This window comes from Heloderma suspectum, chromosome 1, assembly GCF_057233095.1.
Source record: "Heloderma suspectum isolate Gila_16-S chromosome 1, 16-S_ref, whole genome shotgun sequence".
NCBI classification, from domain to species: Eukaryota; Metazoa; Chordata; class Lepidosauria; order Squamata; family Helodermatidae; genus Heloderma; species Heloderma suspectum.
The window spans coordinates 142,454,849-142,467,895 of record NC_139458.1 but is presented as its reverse complement, the minus strand read 5'-3'; the positions used below and the strand labels follow the sequence as shown (position 1 = coordinate 142,467,895).

The following is a 13,047-nucleotide window of genomic DNA, read 5'->3' as shown; positions in this document are numbered from 1 at the left end:
TTTCCCAAGTACTCTGTAGACAACGTGCCTTTGTGGTGCAATATTGTTCCACCAGGTTCTTCAACTTTAGCTGCCAAGAAAAACGCTTTCCCTTCTTCCATCCTACCAGGGAGAGAATGGAGGGAGAAGGCTAGCACTAGCAGCAATTACATTAGATGAGCTGCTCCTTGAGCAGCCACGATTGTGGCCAAGGAAGAGACATATCACAGGAATTCAGATTAAAACCAAGCATAGTTTAATGAAAATGAAGGTCCAGACAAAATATGGCATTTTCAGCTACTCTTCTCCCTCCTCTTCATCTTCATATGAGTCAAGGCCCACCTCTTCATAATCCTTCTCCAGGGCAGCCATGTCTTCTCGTGCCTCAGAGAACTCCCCTTCTTCCATGCCTTCCCCTACGTACCAGTGGACAAAGGCCCGCTTGGCATACATGAGGTCAAACTTGTGATCCAGGCGGGCCCAGGCCTCAGCAATGGCTGTGGTGTTGCTCAGCATACACACTGCCCGCTGCACCTTGGCTAGGTCTCCGCCAGGAACCGCAGTGGGGGGCTGGTAGTTGATGCCCACCTTGAAGCCTGTGGGGCACCAGTCCACAAACTGGATGCTGCGCTTCGTCTTTATGGCGGCAATAGCAGCATTGACATCCTTGGGCACCACATCACCCCGATACAAAAGGCAGCAGGCCATGTATTTGCCATGGCGGGGGTCACATTTCACCATTTGGTTGGCAGGCTCAAAACAAGAATTTGTGATCTCAGCCACAGAGAGCTGCTCATGGTAAGCCTTCTCTGCAGAAATGACTGGGGCGTAAGTGGCCAGGGGAAAGTGGATGCGAGGGTAGGGCACCAGGTTGGTCTGGAACTCTGTCAGGTCTACATTGAGAGCCCCATCAAAGCGCAGGGAGGCTGTGATGGAGGAGACAATCTGGCTGATAAGGCGGTTCAGGTTTGTGTACGTTGGGCGCTCGATGTCCAGGTTCCTGCGGCAGATGTCATAGATGGCTTCATTGTCCACCATGAAAGCACAATCTGAGTGCTCAAGGGTGGTGTGTGTGGTGAGGATGGAGTTGTAGGGCTCCACCACAGCTGTGGAGACTTGCGGAGCTGGGTAGATAGCAAATTCTAGCTTGGACTTTTTGCCATAGTCAACAGAGAGCCGTTCCATCAGAAGGGAGGTGAATCCTGAGCCAGTGCCTCCCCCAAAACTGTGGAAGACCAAGAATCCTTGGAGTCCCGTACACTGGTCAGCCTATTGGAAACCCCAAAAGAAATAGTTGCTAAAAATCATTTCCTCCCAACCTATAGTGCAACTTGCTATACTGATCCAGCAGAGGTATCTAACCTTCACCCACAAATGTAAAACTTGCCGTTAGCCACCTGGTTGAGACAATTCTTCCTTGCCTCAGGAGACTAGTCCCTCCCCACCACCCCATAGACCATCCTTTCCCTCTCACAATGTAGAAAAGCAAGTAGCTCTTCAAGGTTAGGAGACAACATCTCATATTGTACTATACTTGTGGCAATGAAGCATGGCAAAGGATATGTGTGACCAGGGCAAGCTGCTTTCCTATCCTCTGGCTGAGGATGAGAAGAGGGTTTCCTTGCAGGCCCTGTGTGAGCCTTTTACTTCTTGCAAAGTGCCTAAGAAGAGAAGAGGCTGTGCTGTTCCAACTCATCCCTTCAGGTTGAGTGAAAGATCAGGTTCACTTCCCTTCCTTCGCCTGCATATAACCAAGGAGGAAAGGCAATTACAATTTTCTTTGTGCAGGCCTCCCAGGAAGTAAGGGGCCAACCTCCTTTTTTCAGGTAGCCATGCAAACTGAAAGGCTCATCAACCACTCCTCCTGCTCCTTTGAGATGTGGCAGATGGGGAGAGGCAGTAATCTCTTTAGCCCATCCTCAGCCAGAGGGCTAGTGGTGGGAGGGCAGGCAGGCAAACTGAACTGAGAGAATACAGGAAGCAGCCTTATAGGAGATCAGACCACTGGCCCAGTATTGTCTCCTCCAGCCTTCCCTAATCTGGTTGCCCAACACATCTGGATGGCACAATTCCCATAATCCCCTGCCACGACCAGAGGTAATGGGAATTGCAATCTAACACATCTGGACAGCACCAGGTTGGGGAAGGCTGGTCTCCTCCACTAAACTTTGGTGGGTTGGGAACCACTACTGCAGGGGTAGGCGACACATCTGGATGGCACAATTCCCATAATCCCCTGCCACGACCAGAGGTAATGGGAATTGCAATCCAACACATCTGGACAGCACCAGGTTGGGGAAGGCTGGTCTCCTCCACTAAACTTTGGTGGGTTGGGAACCACTACTGCAGGGGTAGGCGACACATCTGGATGGCACAATTCCCATAATCCCCTGCCACGACCAGAGGTAATGGGAATTGCAATCCAACACATCTGGACAGCACCAGGTTGGGGAAGGCTGGTCTCCTCCACTAAACTTTGGTGGGTTGGGAACCACTACTGCAGGGGTAGGCAAACCAGTGCCCTCCAGATGTATGGGACTATAACTCCCACAATCCCTGGCCATTGGCCATGCTGGCTGAGGGTGATGGGAGCTGTGCTCTCCAGAGGTTTTGGACTACGAGGTGGCCTACTCCTGCACTGCTGGGTCACAGCCTGACCTAAGGCAGGTCAGAACAGCAGCACTACCACCATACAAATATATAGTAAAAAATTAAGAGGGCCCTCCCAAATTTATGTTTGGGCTACAGATGGGTCCCAGGTCTGAAAGAGTAAACATTCCTTGTCTATTCTGTCTGGCAGCAGCTCCTGAGGCCCTCAGAGAGGGGGCTTTTTAACTGGAGATACCAGGGACTGAACCTGGGACCTTATGCATGTGCAGCATGTGCTCTACCACCAAGCTCTGGATCCTTCCTGAGAACTTGTGCTTAGTTCCCAGACACATAGAGGCAGCATTTGACAGCTAGCTGCAACACCCACCCCTTCACCCAGCTCTGCTTCTCCCTTACTGTCCTAGATTCACAGAAGCGTCAGATAGGAGCTGCCAGCGAGGGAAGGAAACCAATGAGCAAGCAATGGAGTGAGAAAGAAGAACCCAAGGGAAAAAGACAGAAGCTCGGAGGAGCAAGGCAGAGGAGACAGTACATCGAGGCAAGAGGGGGTTCTTTGGAAATAGCCCAGTGTTTAAGGCCAGGAAGGGCTGTGTGCTATGCGGGGGGGGGGGGTGGAAGAGGGGAGTTCCAGGAAGGCTAGCAAAGAGCCAAGGTAGCAAAAGCAGTGAGTCAAAGGTAGCAAAGCTTGAAAAAGTCAGGGACTGAAAGAAACCACAGGTGGTGGAGACAAAGAGAAAGTAGAATTGGGCAAGTCGCAGAGCACACAGCTCTTTCTGTCTCTAAGCACCATCAGCAGGAAGGAAGTGGGCAGGCAAGGGAGGAAGCCAAGGGGGGCAGCGGGTTTCTAGTTTAGAACCTGAACTCTGACAGGCAAGTTCTGCCACTTATGGCTTCTACCACCACTGCATCATGGAACTGGCAATGTTAGTAGGGTGATGAGAGCCAAGAAGCAGGGAGGAGGTGGCAGCTCTGAAATTCACATCCATTTTTTGCACTAAGCATCCAATTCTTTGGCTGAAACCTTCCAGCACGGCCTCCATAGCACAACATGGTTTATCAGGAGGTTGGGGGAGTACTTTAGGAAGAGGAGGTATGGTTGCCCACCCCCTGAAGAAATCTGCCATGTAGCTTAATGTGGCAATGCAAAATCCTGAATCAGCCCCTCAGTAGAAGTTCCATGAGCAAAGAGTCACCTTAAATCCTTAGCCTGCAAGCCCCCCGCCCCCACGTTCCAGCTCAGCACCACTTGCCATCCCTTGGCAAGTCCTTCCCCTCCTCCCAAGAGTACCCCGCCCCCGGTCCCTCACTGCATTTATACCAGCTTCCGGATCCTGTCCAACACCAAGTCGATGATCTCCTTCCCGATGGTGTAGTGCCCACGAGCATAGTTGTTGGCAGCATCTTCCTTGCCAGTGATCAGCTGCTCTGGATGAAAGAGCTGGCGGTAAGTGCCAGTACGAATTTCATCTGGAAAAGATTGGGGAGGGGATGCCAGATAAATTGTCCATCAGGTGGATGCTCTCAGACTCTCAGTACAGCAAGCAGTCTGAAGAATTCAGCCAAGGCTCCTACCAAGAGGAAAGGGTACCTGCGTGCTGCCTAAATGCCTCAAAAGCTCACAAGATCCAGAACACTCCAGGAATCCTCACTCCCCGCCCAATATTGCCTTACTAGCAGGTTAAATCAACAGTGTACATGCCAGTGAGTTGTTCTGATGGAGTGTGCCACTGTAACTATTGAGTGGAAGCTGGCAAGCCAGGCTCCTCCCTGTCCCTCAACATGCTGTCAAGCCCCATTGCTGCAAATGCTACTCAACCACAGTCCCCTGGGTTGTGAACTGTAGAACTAGACTACATCCTTCATAGAGTCAAATTTGTCCCAAAGGGCTGCCAGTTCCTGACCTAGAATTCAGCAATTCCTTAGCTACTAAAGCAGAGATACAGAACCTCAGGCCCAGGGGCCAAATCTAGCCCTTGTAGAGTCCCAAACTGGTCCTCCAGATTTTCCCAGATGGCTACACCTCGTTCCCCCAGACCACCAACTGTTTGGTGGTTTTCCAGTTTTTGCACATTGTTCCTCCATCCTAAAAGGCTGAAATGCCCCTCCTAAGGCTTGGTTACCGGCAGCAAGAGCTTTAGCCTAAAATATGCTGGTATTTTGGCCCTGCCCCCCACTGGGATGCAGCCCCTGAGAACTTCTCAGGTAATTGGAATTTGGCCCCTGAGCTGAAAGAGGTTCTGCACCCCTGTACTAAAGGGTTCAAACCACCACCACCCAGTTCTGTTCTTGCAGAAATGGGTGCTGAACTAGACCCAAGCCAGACCACAGGGCCAGTGAGAGCAGTAGCCACTGCTGCCCACGAGATGGCATGAGGCCCACACTCCCTCACATGCATGCACTCACCAATCACGGTGGGTTCCAAGTCCACAAAGACTGCCCGGGGCACATGCTTCCCAGCTCCAGTTTCACAGAAGAAAGTGGTGAAGGAGTCATCCCCACCCCCAATGGTCTTCTCGCTTGGCATCTGCCCATCCGGCTGAATTCCATGCTCCAGGCAATACAATTCCCAGCAGGTATTGCCCATCTGCACGCCAGCTTGGCCGACATGGACTGAGATACACTCACGCTGTAGAGAGAAAATATGTTGAGCCTTCTTTAGCAAAAGGAGATCAAGTGGTAGCACAATTGAGTGCAAAGACTCCAAACCACGGGCCAGAGGTCGCAAACTTTTTGTGCACACTTGTGGAAGGAGTTTTACCAGGGTCATTGGTTCAGGCCAATATGCTTGTGATACACCAGTCAGAGGCAGTAGAGGTGTGTGTTTGTGTGAGGTGCCTAGAGTATTTCACAGTAACATTTTAGTAACATTTTAGTAAGTGTGACATGCAAACCAACCCATGCCTTGACATAGTTTTGCCTCTAGCCCTACCGAACCAGAAAGCAGCATCAGTGCAGCATGGGAGAGGCAGGTAGGCCTGCTTATGCCATAGCCAGGTGCACAGACACACACTGTGGCACTCGTGCTGCAGGTAGGCTGCCTACGCTCCCAAGCAGTTACAGGATAAGACAGCAGAATCGTTGACATTACTTGTTAAATACAATGCCAAAGTAAGTGTTGGCGACGGGAGAAATGCGCCTGAGCTATGCATTGTGCTGAGGAGCGTCAATCCCTAATTTATTCACATTAAGTGGCCATTTCAGAAACTGATGGTGGCAGTGACTGAAGTGAGCAAAATAGGTAGCAGTGTTGCTAAGGAATCAATTACGCTGCAGAGCCACAGGGGGATTACTGTGAACTGCCACTCTGCACACTTCCACCACTCACACTCCACAGCACATGCTCGAACAGCATTTCCCTCTCACTCTCACACTCCGCAGTTTTCAAGAGGTGCATTCAGGCCTCTTTAGCCCGCTTCTGCCCCGAGCGATGCACAGAACTTATTTTACAAGTTTCACAGGCTGATATCCCCCTCCACACCCCAGCAACATCCAGACTCAGAAAGCATGTTGGGGCACATACGCATTCCCTCTCCCTGGTCCGAAGGCAAGGATGTCTGAATCCACACACAGGTTACATGCAGTCACTTCCCACCTGGAAGCCAAGACCGTGGTGGTGATGACAGAACTGGATCCAAATGATCAGAAAGAAGAGGCCAACAGCATGTCTATCGAGGCTATTAAGAGCCCAAAGTAGAATGGAGGTGGGAGGGAGGAAAGAGGAACAACAGGGAAGAGTTGATCATTACTTCCATGAATAGAGGTGGGGCCCAGAACACCGCTCCAGGGTTACCGACTGGTGCCTGCCCTGATCTAACTCCAGCCCCACCGCAGACAGACCGCAATGTGGAATGTAGTGGCCAAGCTGGCAGTGGCCTGAGAGAACGTTTCCAAACAGCTCATGTGGCTGGTGAGTTTGTGCCAGCTGGTGCTCAGTGGGTCAGGTCATCACAGTTCAGTCAGGGAGGGTAGCTGTTTAGAGTCACCCAGGCTGTTGGGCAGCCCAGCCCATGCAGTTAGTAAGCTCCTTGCTGCGACAGCCTGATTCAGTGCCAGAAGCAGTGAAAGCCAGGTGCTGAATGGGCACATAGAACATTGGGCTTTAAATCAGTGCTGTCACCTCCTGCCTCCAGCACTGAGACATTATCCATTCCAGAGAAAAAGAACCAGCTAGCTGCTCAGAGCAAGCCATATTGGTAGAGCTGGATGAGCCCAACTTAGGAGTGGGGTGCCCTGCCTGCAATTGCTGACTACAGCTTTAAAACTAAAGCCTCATTCTCACTGAAGTGGTGAATTAATATTTTAATATTTATTGTTGTACTGATTTATTTTATTCATTACAATTTTAATCCACCCAATAACCAATGTTCTCTGGGTGGATTTATTGTTTTGGTTGTTACTGTATTGTTGTTTTGAGCAGGTTTATGATTGTAAACCACCCCAAGGGGATCTGTCAGTTGTGTAGTATATAAATATGATATTATTAATACCATGGTCCAAGCTGCACCACTTTAGGCTGCAGATGAGGGCTCAAATGATGAGACTGCTCCTCCATGAGCACACCCTCCAAATAGAAAACTATAGAAAATGGGAGGGGGGAGAGGGATAGAAAGTAGGCTAGTCTTCACTGAGAACTAGGCCCAAGACCACATCTATAAACAATTAGATCTAGCATGTGAACCCAGCACAGTATTCCTTTGATCAGGTCTTCACCTATCTATGGTGAGAAAAGCCAAGACCCACTTCATTCACAGTGGGCATTGAGACACAGGAGGAATGGAGGCAAGGATGCACATTTCTCTAGCAGTCTCTAAACTACAGACCACAGCTCTGTTTTAGAAGGGGTACAAGTGGAACCCCCAGACCAAGTGCACAGATGAGCAGAATAAACCACTGGGTCACAGCCAATGAGGAAGCCACCAAACAGGTTACCTGCCACCCCATAAAATTATGACCAGAATTTTGTCATTGTTAAGAGCCGTTTCCTGCATCACTGAGCCTCTCCCTGCCTCAACTCAATCAAGGTGCACTTGCACTCTCAAGAGTGAGTGTCTGACTACCTGCACTGCAATTTATTTTACAATCACAGGCTAAGCCAAGTGGTGCACTGCAGGGGGTAGCATCAGAGGCAACACCACCCATACTGCATACAGCTAGCACAGCACAACTTAAGGCTCTGCTCTACCAAAGTAATTTCAGAGAAATTAGATTTTGAAATAAATTTTTCATTCCAAAGTGCCCCCCAAACCCCTAAAGTGTAAATTGAAAGACAGAGGATACTTTTAAAAGAAATGAAGTACCGTAAAGCACACTGACCTAGGAGTAAGGCCCACTCAGCTCAGTGACATTAATTCTGAATAAACATGTGTAAACTGATCCTATTCATATTAAGGATCTTTGTTCCATCTTCCAGTAACACAACAGAAGCAAAACAACCTCAAAATTCACCTTGTTCGCAACTGACCAACACTTTGGTTGTTAATTGGTAAGGCCAAGAGATAAGGGCAGCCTTCCCTAATCGGGTGTCTTTCAGATGTTTTGGACTACAACTCCCATCATGCCTGACCACTGGCCAGAGCTGGCTGCTGCTACTGGGCACTGTAGTGGGCTATGCTGGCTGGGGCTAGTCAGCACCGAAACATCTGAAGGACACCGTGTTAGGGGAGGCTGGTAAGGGTGTATTATTTTGTTTGTTGTTTAAGGCTATTGCAACATCTTTTACACCATACTTTTTTCAAAATCTTAACTCGCAACAGTATCCATAATCAACAACATTGGTCTTTTTTTTCAATTGCACAAGGAGATACAGTTTTAAAATTCTCCAGAGAACTATTACAACATAAAATAGCTACATTTTGCACAGCCAAACAGTAGAAAGTGACTGAACATAATGGCCAAGACTGAGCCAAGAACTAGCAGGTCCCAGGTTCAAATCATAGAATAGTAGGGTTGGAAGGGGCCTACAAGGCCATCGAGTCCAACCCCCTGCTCAATGCAGGAATCCAAGTCAGAGCATCCCTGACAGATGGCTGTCCAGCCTTGTCTTGAATGCCTCCAGTGTGGGAGAGCCCACCACCTCCCTGGATAATTGGTTCCATTGTTGTATTGTTCTAACAGTCAGGAAGTTTTTCCTAATCAGATTCACTTCAGGTGCAATTCTATGCATGTTTAGACAGAAAAAAGTCCCTCAACTCCTAGCATGCCCCAATCGGCATGTTTTGGACTATAACTCCCATAGTCCCTCACTTTGGGGCATGCTGGCTGGGGCTTATGGGAGTTGTAGTCCAAAACACATGGAGGCCACGCACCCACTCTCCAATGTCAGCTCTACCTTCTCCCTAAATACAGGAATGTATTGAATTGTTGTTCTCCATAGCAAAGGCAAACTCTGTGTGAGATCTCAGCCCCGCCATTCCACCACCACGGTAATTTTGAAACTAAACCAACCAACCAACCAGGTAAAGTCTGGTGAGCTAAGCTCCTCCCTTGGTCTGCCAACTAGCCAGATGTGGGATGTCCTCCCCATTCCACAGCTGCTGAGGTTCAACATCAAGTGCTGCCCTTTTATATTGCTCTGCTCGTAGCTTCCTGATACTGGGAGCAAGGGAAGTGGGGACTGCACATGTAACTGGAAAAGCACAACAGCAGCCTTGCCCAGCCCGGTGCCCTCCAGATGTGTTGGACTACAGCTCCCAGCTGGCTGGGGGATGCTGGAAGTTGTAGTCCAACACATTTGGGGAGCACCCGGTTTGGGAAGGCTGTTCCAGTCTCGGATGCAGATGGAGCCACGTAACGGGTGAAGGAACTATCCGTAGTAAAGCAGCGTTCTGGGGGCAGGAAGCGGGCTGTCAGGGCGGGCGAGCCAGGTTCTACTGAATCCCTCTCCAAGGATTTCCAGTGGCAGAGGACGGTCTCTTAAGCGCCGCTTTACATCGGTTTCTTGCACTTCCCGTTTCGAGATTCGAATCGCAAGCCCGACATTGGCTAGCTAGAGCGAACGTGCGATTTTTAAAATGGCTCTCTTCCGCTTTCCACACCTCCCGACACGCACATTCACAAGTGACGCAGCCCAAAGAAAAAGGAGTTGCGTCACTTGTGAAAACGCCCCGGCCTCCAGGCTACTGGCTCCCGGAGCTGGGGGAACAAGTCTAGCTACTTGGAAACGCCAGCACCCCGATCGACAAAGACCGCCTCGGGTGGGATCGGGGTGGCGGCGAGCTCCAGCTTCCTGCTCATTCACTCGTCCAGCCTGGTAGGCTAAATATAGGCCGCCCTCTCCCTCCACCGGAGTGCGAAGATTCCCCCGAGATGAGACGGGAGATGCGATTACCTACTTTGGACCGGAGCCTGGCCGCCAGCCCAGCTATTTCCAGCCCTGGGATTTGGCTGGAAGCGGGGCGGCGGGACGCAGCGAAGCACCCTAGCCCAGTTCTCCCTTCCTGCTACCTGCCTATTAATAACCTCCCACCCCCACAGTCCGCGGGCGGTGATCGGTAAGGGGGGGGGGAGATAATAGATACATCTGCAGCACGACTTCTCCCAACGCGTGACTAGAATATTCTCCCCACTCGCCCGTAGCACCGAGCGCGGGCAGCAACGCAGCCCACCCCAACTTATCGATGTCTCTCTCCGCCCTCCTCCGTTCGAGCGCGGAGCCCGCGCCTCAGGCCAGCTGTCCCTGCCCGTTGTACCAACGTGGCTCCAAGGGCGCCGCCGAGAAACTGAGCGCGCACAGGAGCAGCTCCGGGCAGGCGGCCAGCTACCATCAGAGGCTGAGGCCTGCCCGATCCTGCTGTACGGCTGCTTCCCCCCCCCCTCCACACGTGCCTCGCAACCCGTCAGGTATCCTCCGTGTCCTACAGTGCCGAATTGCAATTCTTGGGGAGCCCCTTGGCCAGCTAGCTCCCCCTCCTCGCTGGCAGGCCTGGCTACACCTTCACCATGCTCCTGGAGCGGGAAGGCGGGGTGGGGAGAAGAGGCGAGCCGAGCACCGGCACCTTCCCCACCCCAAGGTCACGCAGCACACGGCCGACACCTTCAGAGCCCGCCTGGAACGCGAGGAAGGCAGAGGTACTCTGGGGAACCCCGGCGCGCGCAGCCAGCGCCTGCAGGCACCTACCAAGGATCCTACCAGCTGCCGCGCGGAGTGGAGGACGCGCTCCCCTGCCCGGAAAGGGACCCCGCGCCTTGCTCCTGTAGCAGCCCAAGGGCCTCAGGCCGGCTCCTAGCAGGCCCCTCCCCGCTCGCGCCGCGCTTACCATGGTGAGGAACGGCGGGGCTGAGGTCTCACGCAGAGTCGGTGCGACGGAGCCTCTGTGAGAAGCAGCTACGCCTGGCGCAACCCGCCCTGCCGCAGTGGCATTATAAAGGAGTGGGCGGGGCCTCCACGGCAGAGGGGCCGGGCCCCCAAAGTAGCCGCGCCCTTCGTGGTTGCTGGCGAGAGGCGAGACTGTTGGGGCGGGGCGCGTTTGTTTTCCGAGGCGGCTGGCCCAGCTTCGGCTGTAAATCCCCCGCCATCGCGCTGACCCTTTTCACACAGCAGCAGGCGAAGAGAAGTGAGTTCGGAGGGGGGCGTTGCTAGGTAGGTTGTCCAGCGGCAAAGGAGGACCGAGCCGCTTTACGAACCGGTAATGGTTGAAGACTCTTACGAGTGCCCTGGACTGCAAGGAGGTCAAATCAGTCCATCCTAAAGGAAATCAACCCTGACTGCTCATTGGAAGGACAGATAATGAAGCTGAAGCTCCAGTATTTTGGCCACCTAATGCGAAGAGAAAACTCCCTGGAAAAGACCCTGATGCTGGGAAAGCCTGAAGGCAAAAGGAGAAGGGGACGGCAGAGGATGAGATGGCTAGATAGCATCACGGATGCAATGAATATGAACTTGAGCACGCTCCGGGAGAGAGCGCAGGACAGGAAGGCCTGGCGTGCTATGGTCCATGGGGTCACGAAGAGTCGGACACGACTGAACGACTGAACAACAACAACAAATGGTTGAGTGTACAGGAGGGAGTTTTGGAAAGGTGCAGCTTCAATAAGAGGAGCGTAACACCGTCACGACAGGGAAAAGCAAGCCCCCTTTCTTTCCTTGGCACCTCGTACCTTACTGCTAGGATCACCGATTTTTCTGAGGCAGTGCAGGGTTTCAGCAGTTGCTTGACAGGCAGCAAGCAAAAGGTGAAGTCCCCCCCTCATGGCATCTCCATGTTGAGGAGAGCGTTACCTGTTGATTTCTTCCTGCCATCCAGCTGTTAAAGGCACCATGCCTATTTTCTTTTTCATTTTTAAAAGAAGCAATCCAGGCTTCAGCCCAAGCTTCACCAAGCCTCTTAACAGATTCTAAAAGTTTTGTTGCTCAACTCTATACCTGTCAGGAAGACCAGGAAGGCAGCAGAGGCCCCTGTGAAAAAGTGCTGCTGCATGTAACCATTATGAGAAGAGAGCAGTACATGCCATGTGGGTGTATCTCTGTGGTGGGGGTGGGCAACCTGAACACCTCTGTCCAATTTCAAAAGCCCTCCGCAAGCAGTCAGTTCAGACCTCTGGGCAAGTGTGATTTGCCCCTCCTTTGACACACCACTGGGGAGGGGGGAAAGAAGTGGCCCTTCCCACTTTGGTCCCACCCACAGCTAGCATGCCCCCCCCACACACACACACAGATTGCCCCTGAAGGGAATGTGGCCCTTGGCGGAAAAAAGGTTCCTCACCCCTGCTCCATGGGTTAGAACCGGTGTTGCTGAACTATGCTTAACCCTGGTGTCATTGGAAAGGTTTGATAATGGTCCAGGACACTTATTTAGGGGAGTCCCAAGAAACCAGCTGTTTGGTGGAGTTCAATTTCTCCTATATGTCAGGGGTGGGAAAGAAGATCAAATATTTATTATTATTGCATTTATATCCCACCTTTTTTCCTCTTGCAAGGCACCCAAGGCAGCTTACATTATCTTCCTCCCCTCCATTTTATCCTCACAACAACAACCCTGTGAGGTAGGTTGGGCTGAGAGTGTGTGACTGGCCCAAAGTCACCCAGTGAGCTTCCATGGCCGAGTGGGGACTAGAACCCGGATCTCCCAGCTCCCAGTCCAACACTCTTGCCACTACACCACACTGGCTCTCAGTATATGTGGGAAAGGACTAGCATGGTGGTGCTGCCTGTGGGTGAAGAAGTCAAAAGAGCAGCCGGGGAGAGACAATGAAAAGGAGTTATGGCTAGAATGGAATACCTGAGAGATGTGGCCAAAGGAACATCAGGATCCACCCAACCTGCAAGTAGTGGCAGTGCCATTTTGTACAGGCGCAGTTTGCCTACGGCCGTAAGCCAGGGCTGGGGAACTGGGGTGGGTGGGGGTGGGCTGGATGACTTAATCCTCCATTAACGGAAGGACAGCAGTGGGTGGAGATAACAGAGGGGATTCCCCTTAGCATGCTGGTTACCCTGTCAATGGAAGGGGGAGGGGGAGCAGC

The 13,047-nt window shown here is 51.8% G+C and overlaps 1 protein-coding gene across 1 annotated transcript; it reads right to left on the bottom strand.

The window, feature by feature from the left end:
- Nucleotides 1-212: 212 nt before the first annotated feature.
- Nucleotides 213-10,920, bottom strand: LOC146358199 (tubulin alpha-4A chain). The gene is made up of 4 exons (XM_084805364.1): nt 10,845-10,920; nt 4,993-5,215; nt 3,908-4,056; nt 213-1,248 (listed from the first exon to the last, which is right to left on the bottom strand). The coding sequence occupies exons 1-4, from the start codon at nt 10,845-10,847 to the stop codon at nt 277-279; spliced, it is 1,347 nt and encodes a 448-aa protein (XP_084661490.1). The 5' UTR covers nt 10,848-10,920; the 3' UTR covers nt 213-276.
- Nucleotides 10,921-13,047: the final 2,127 nt, after the last annotated feature.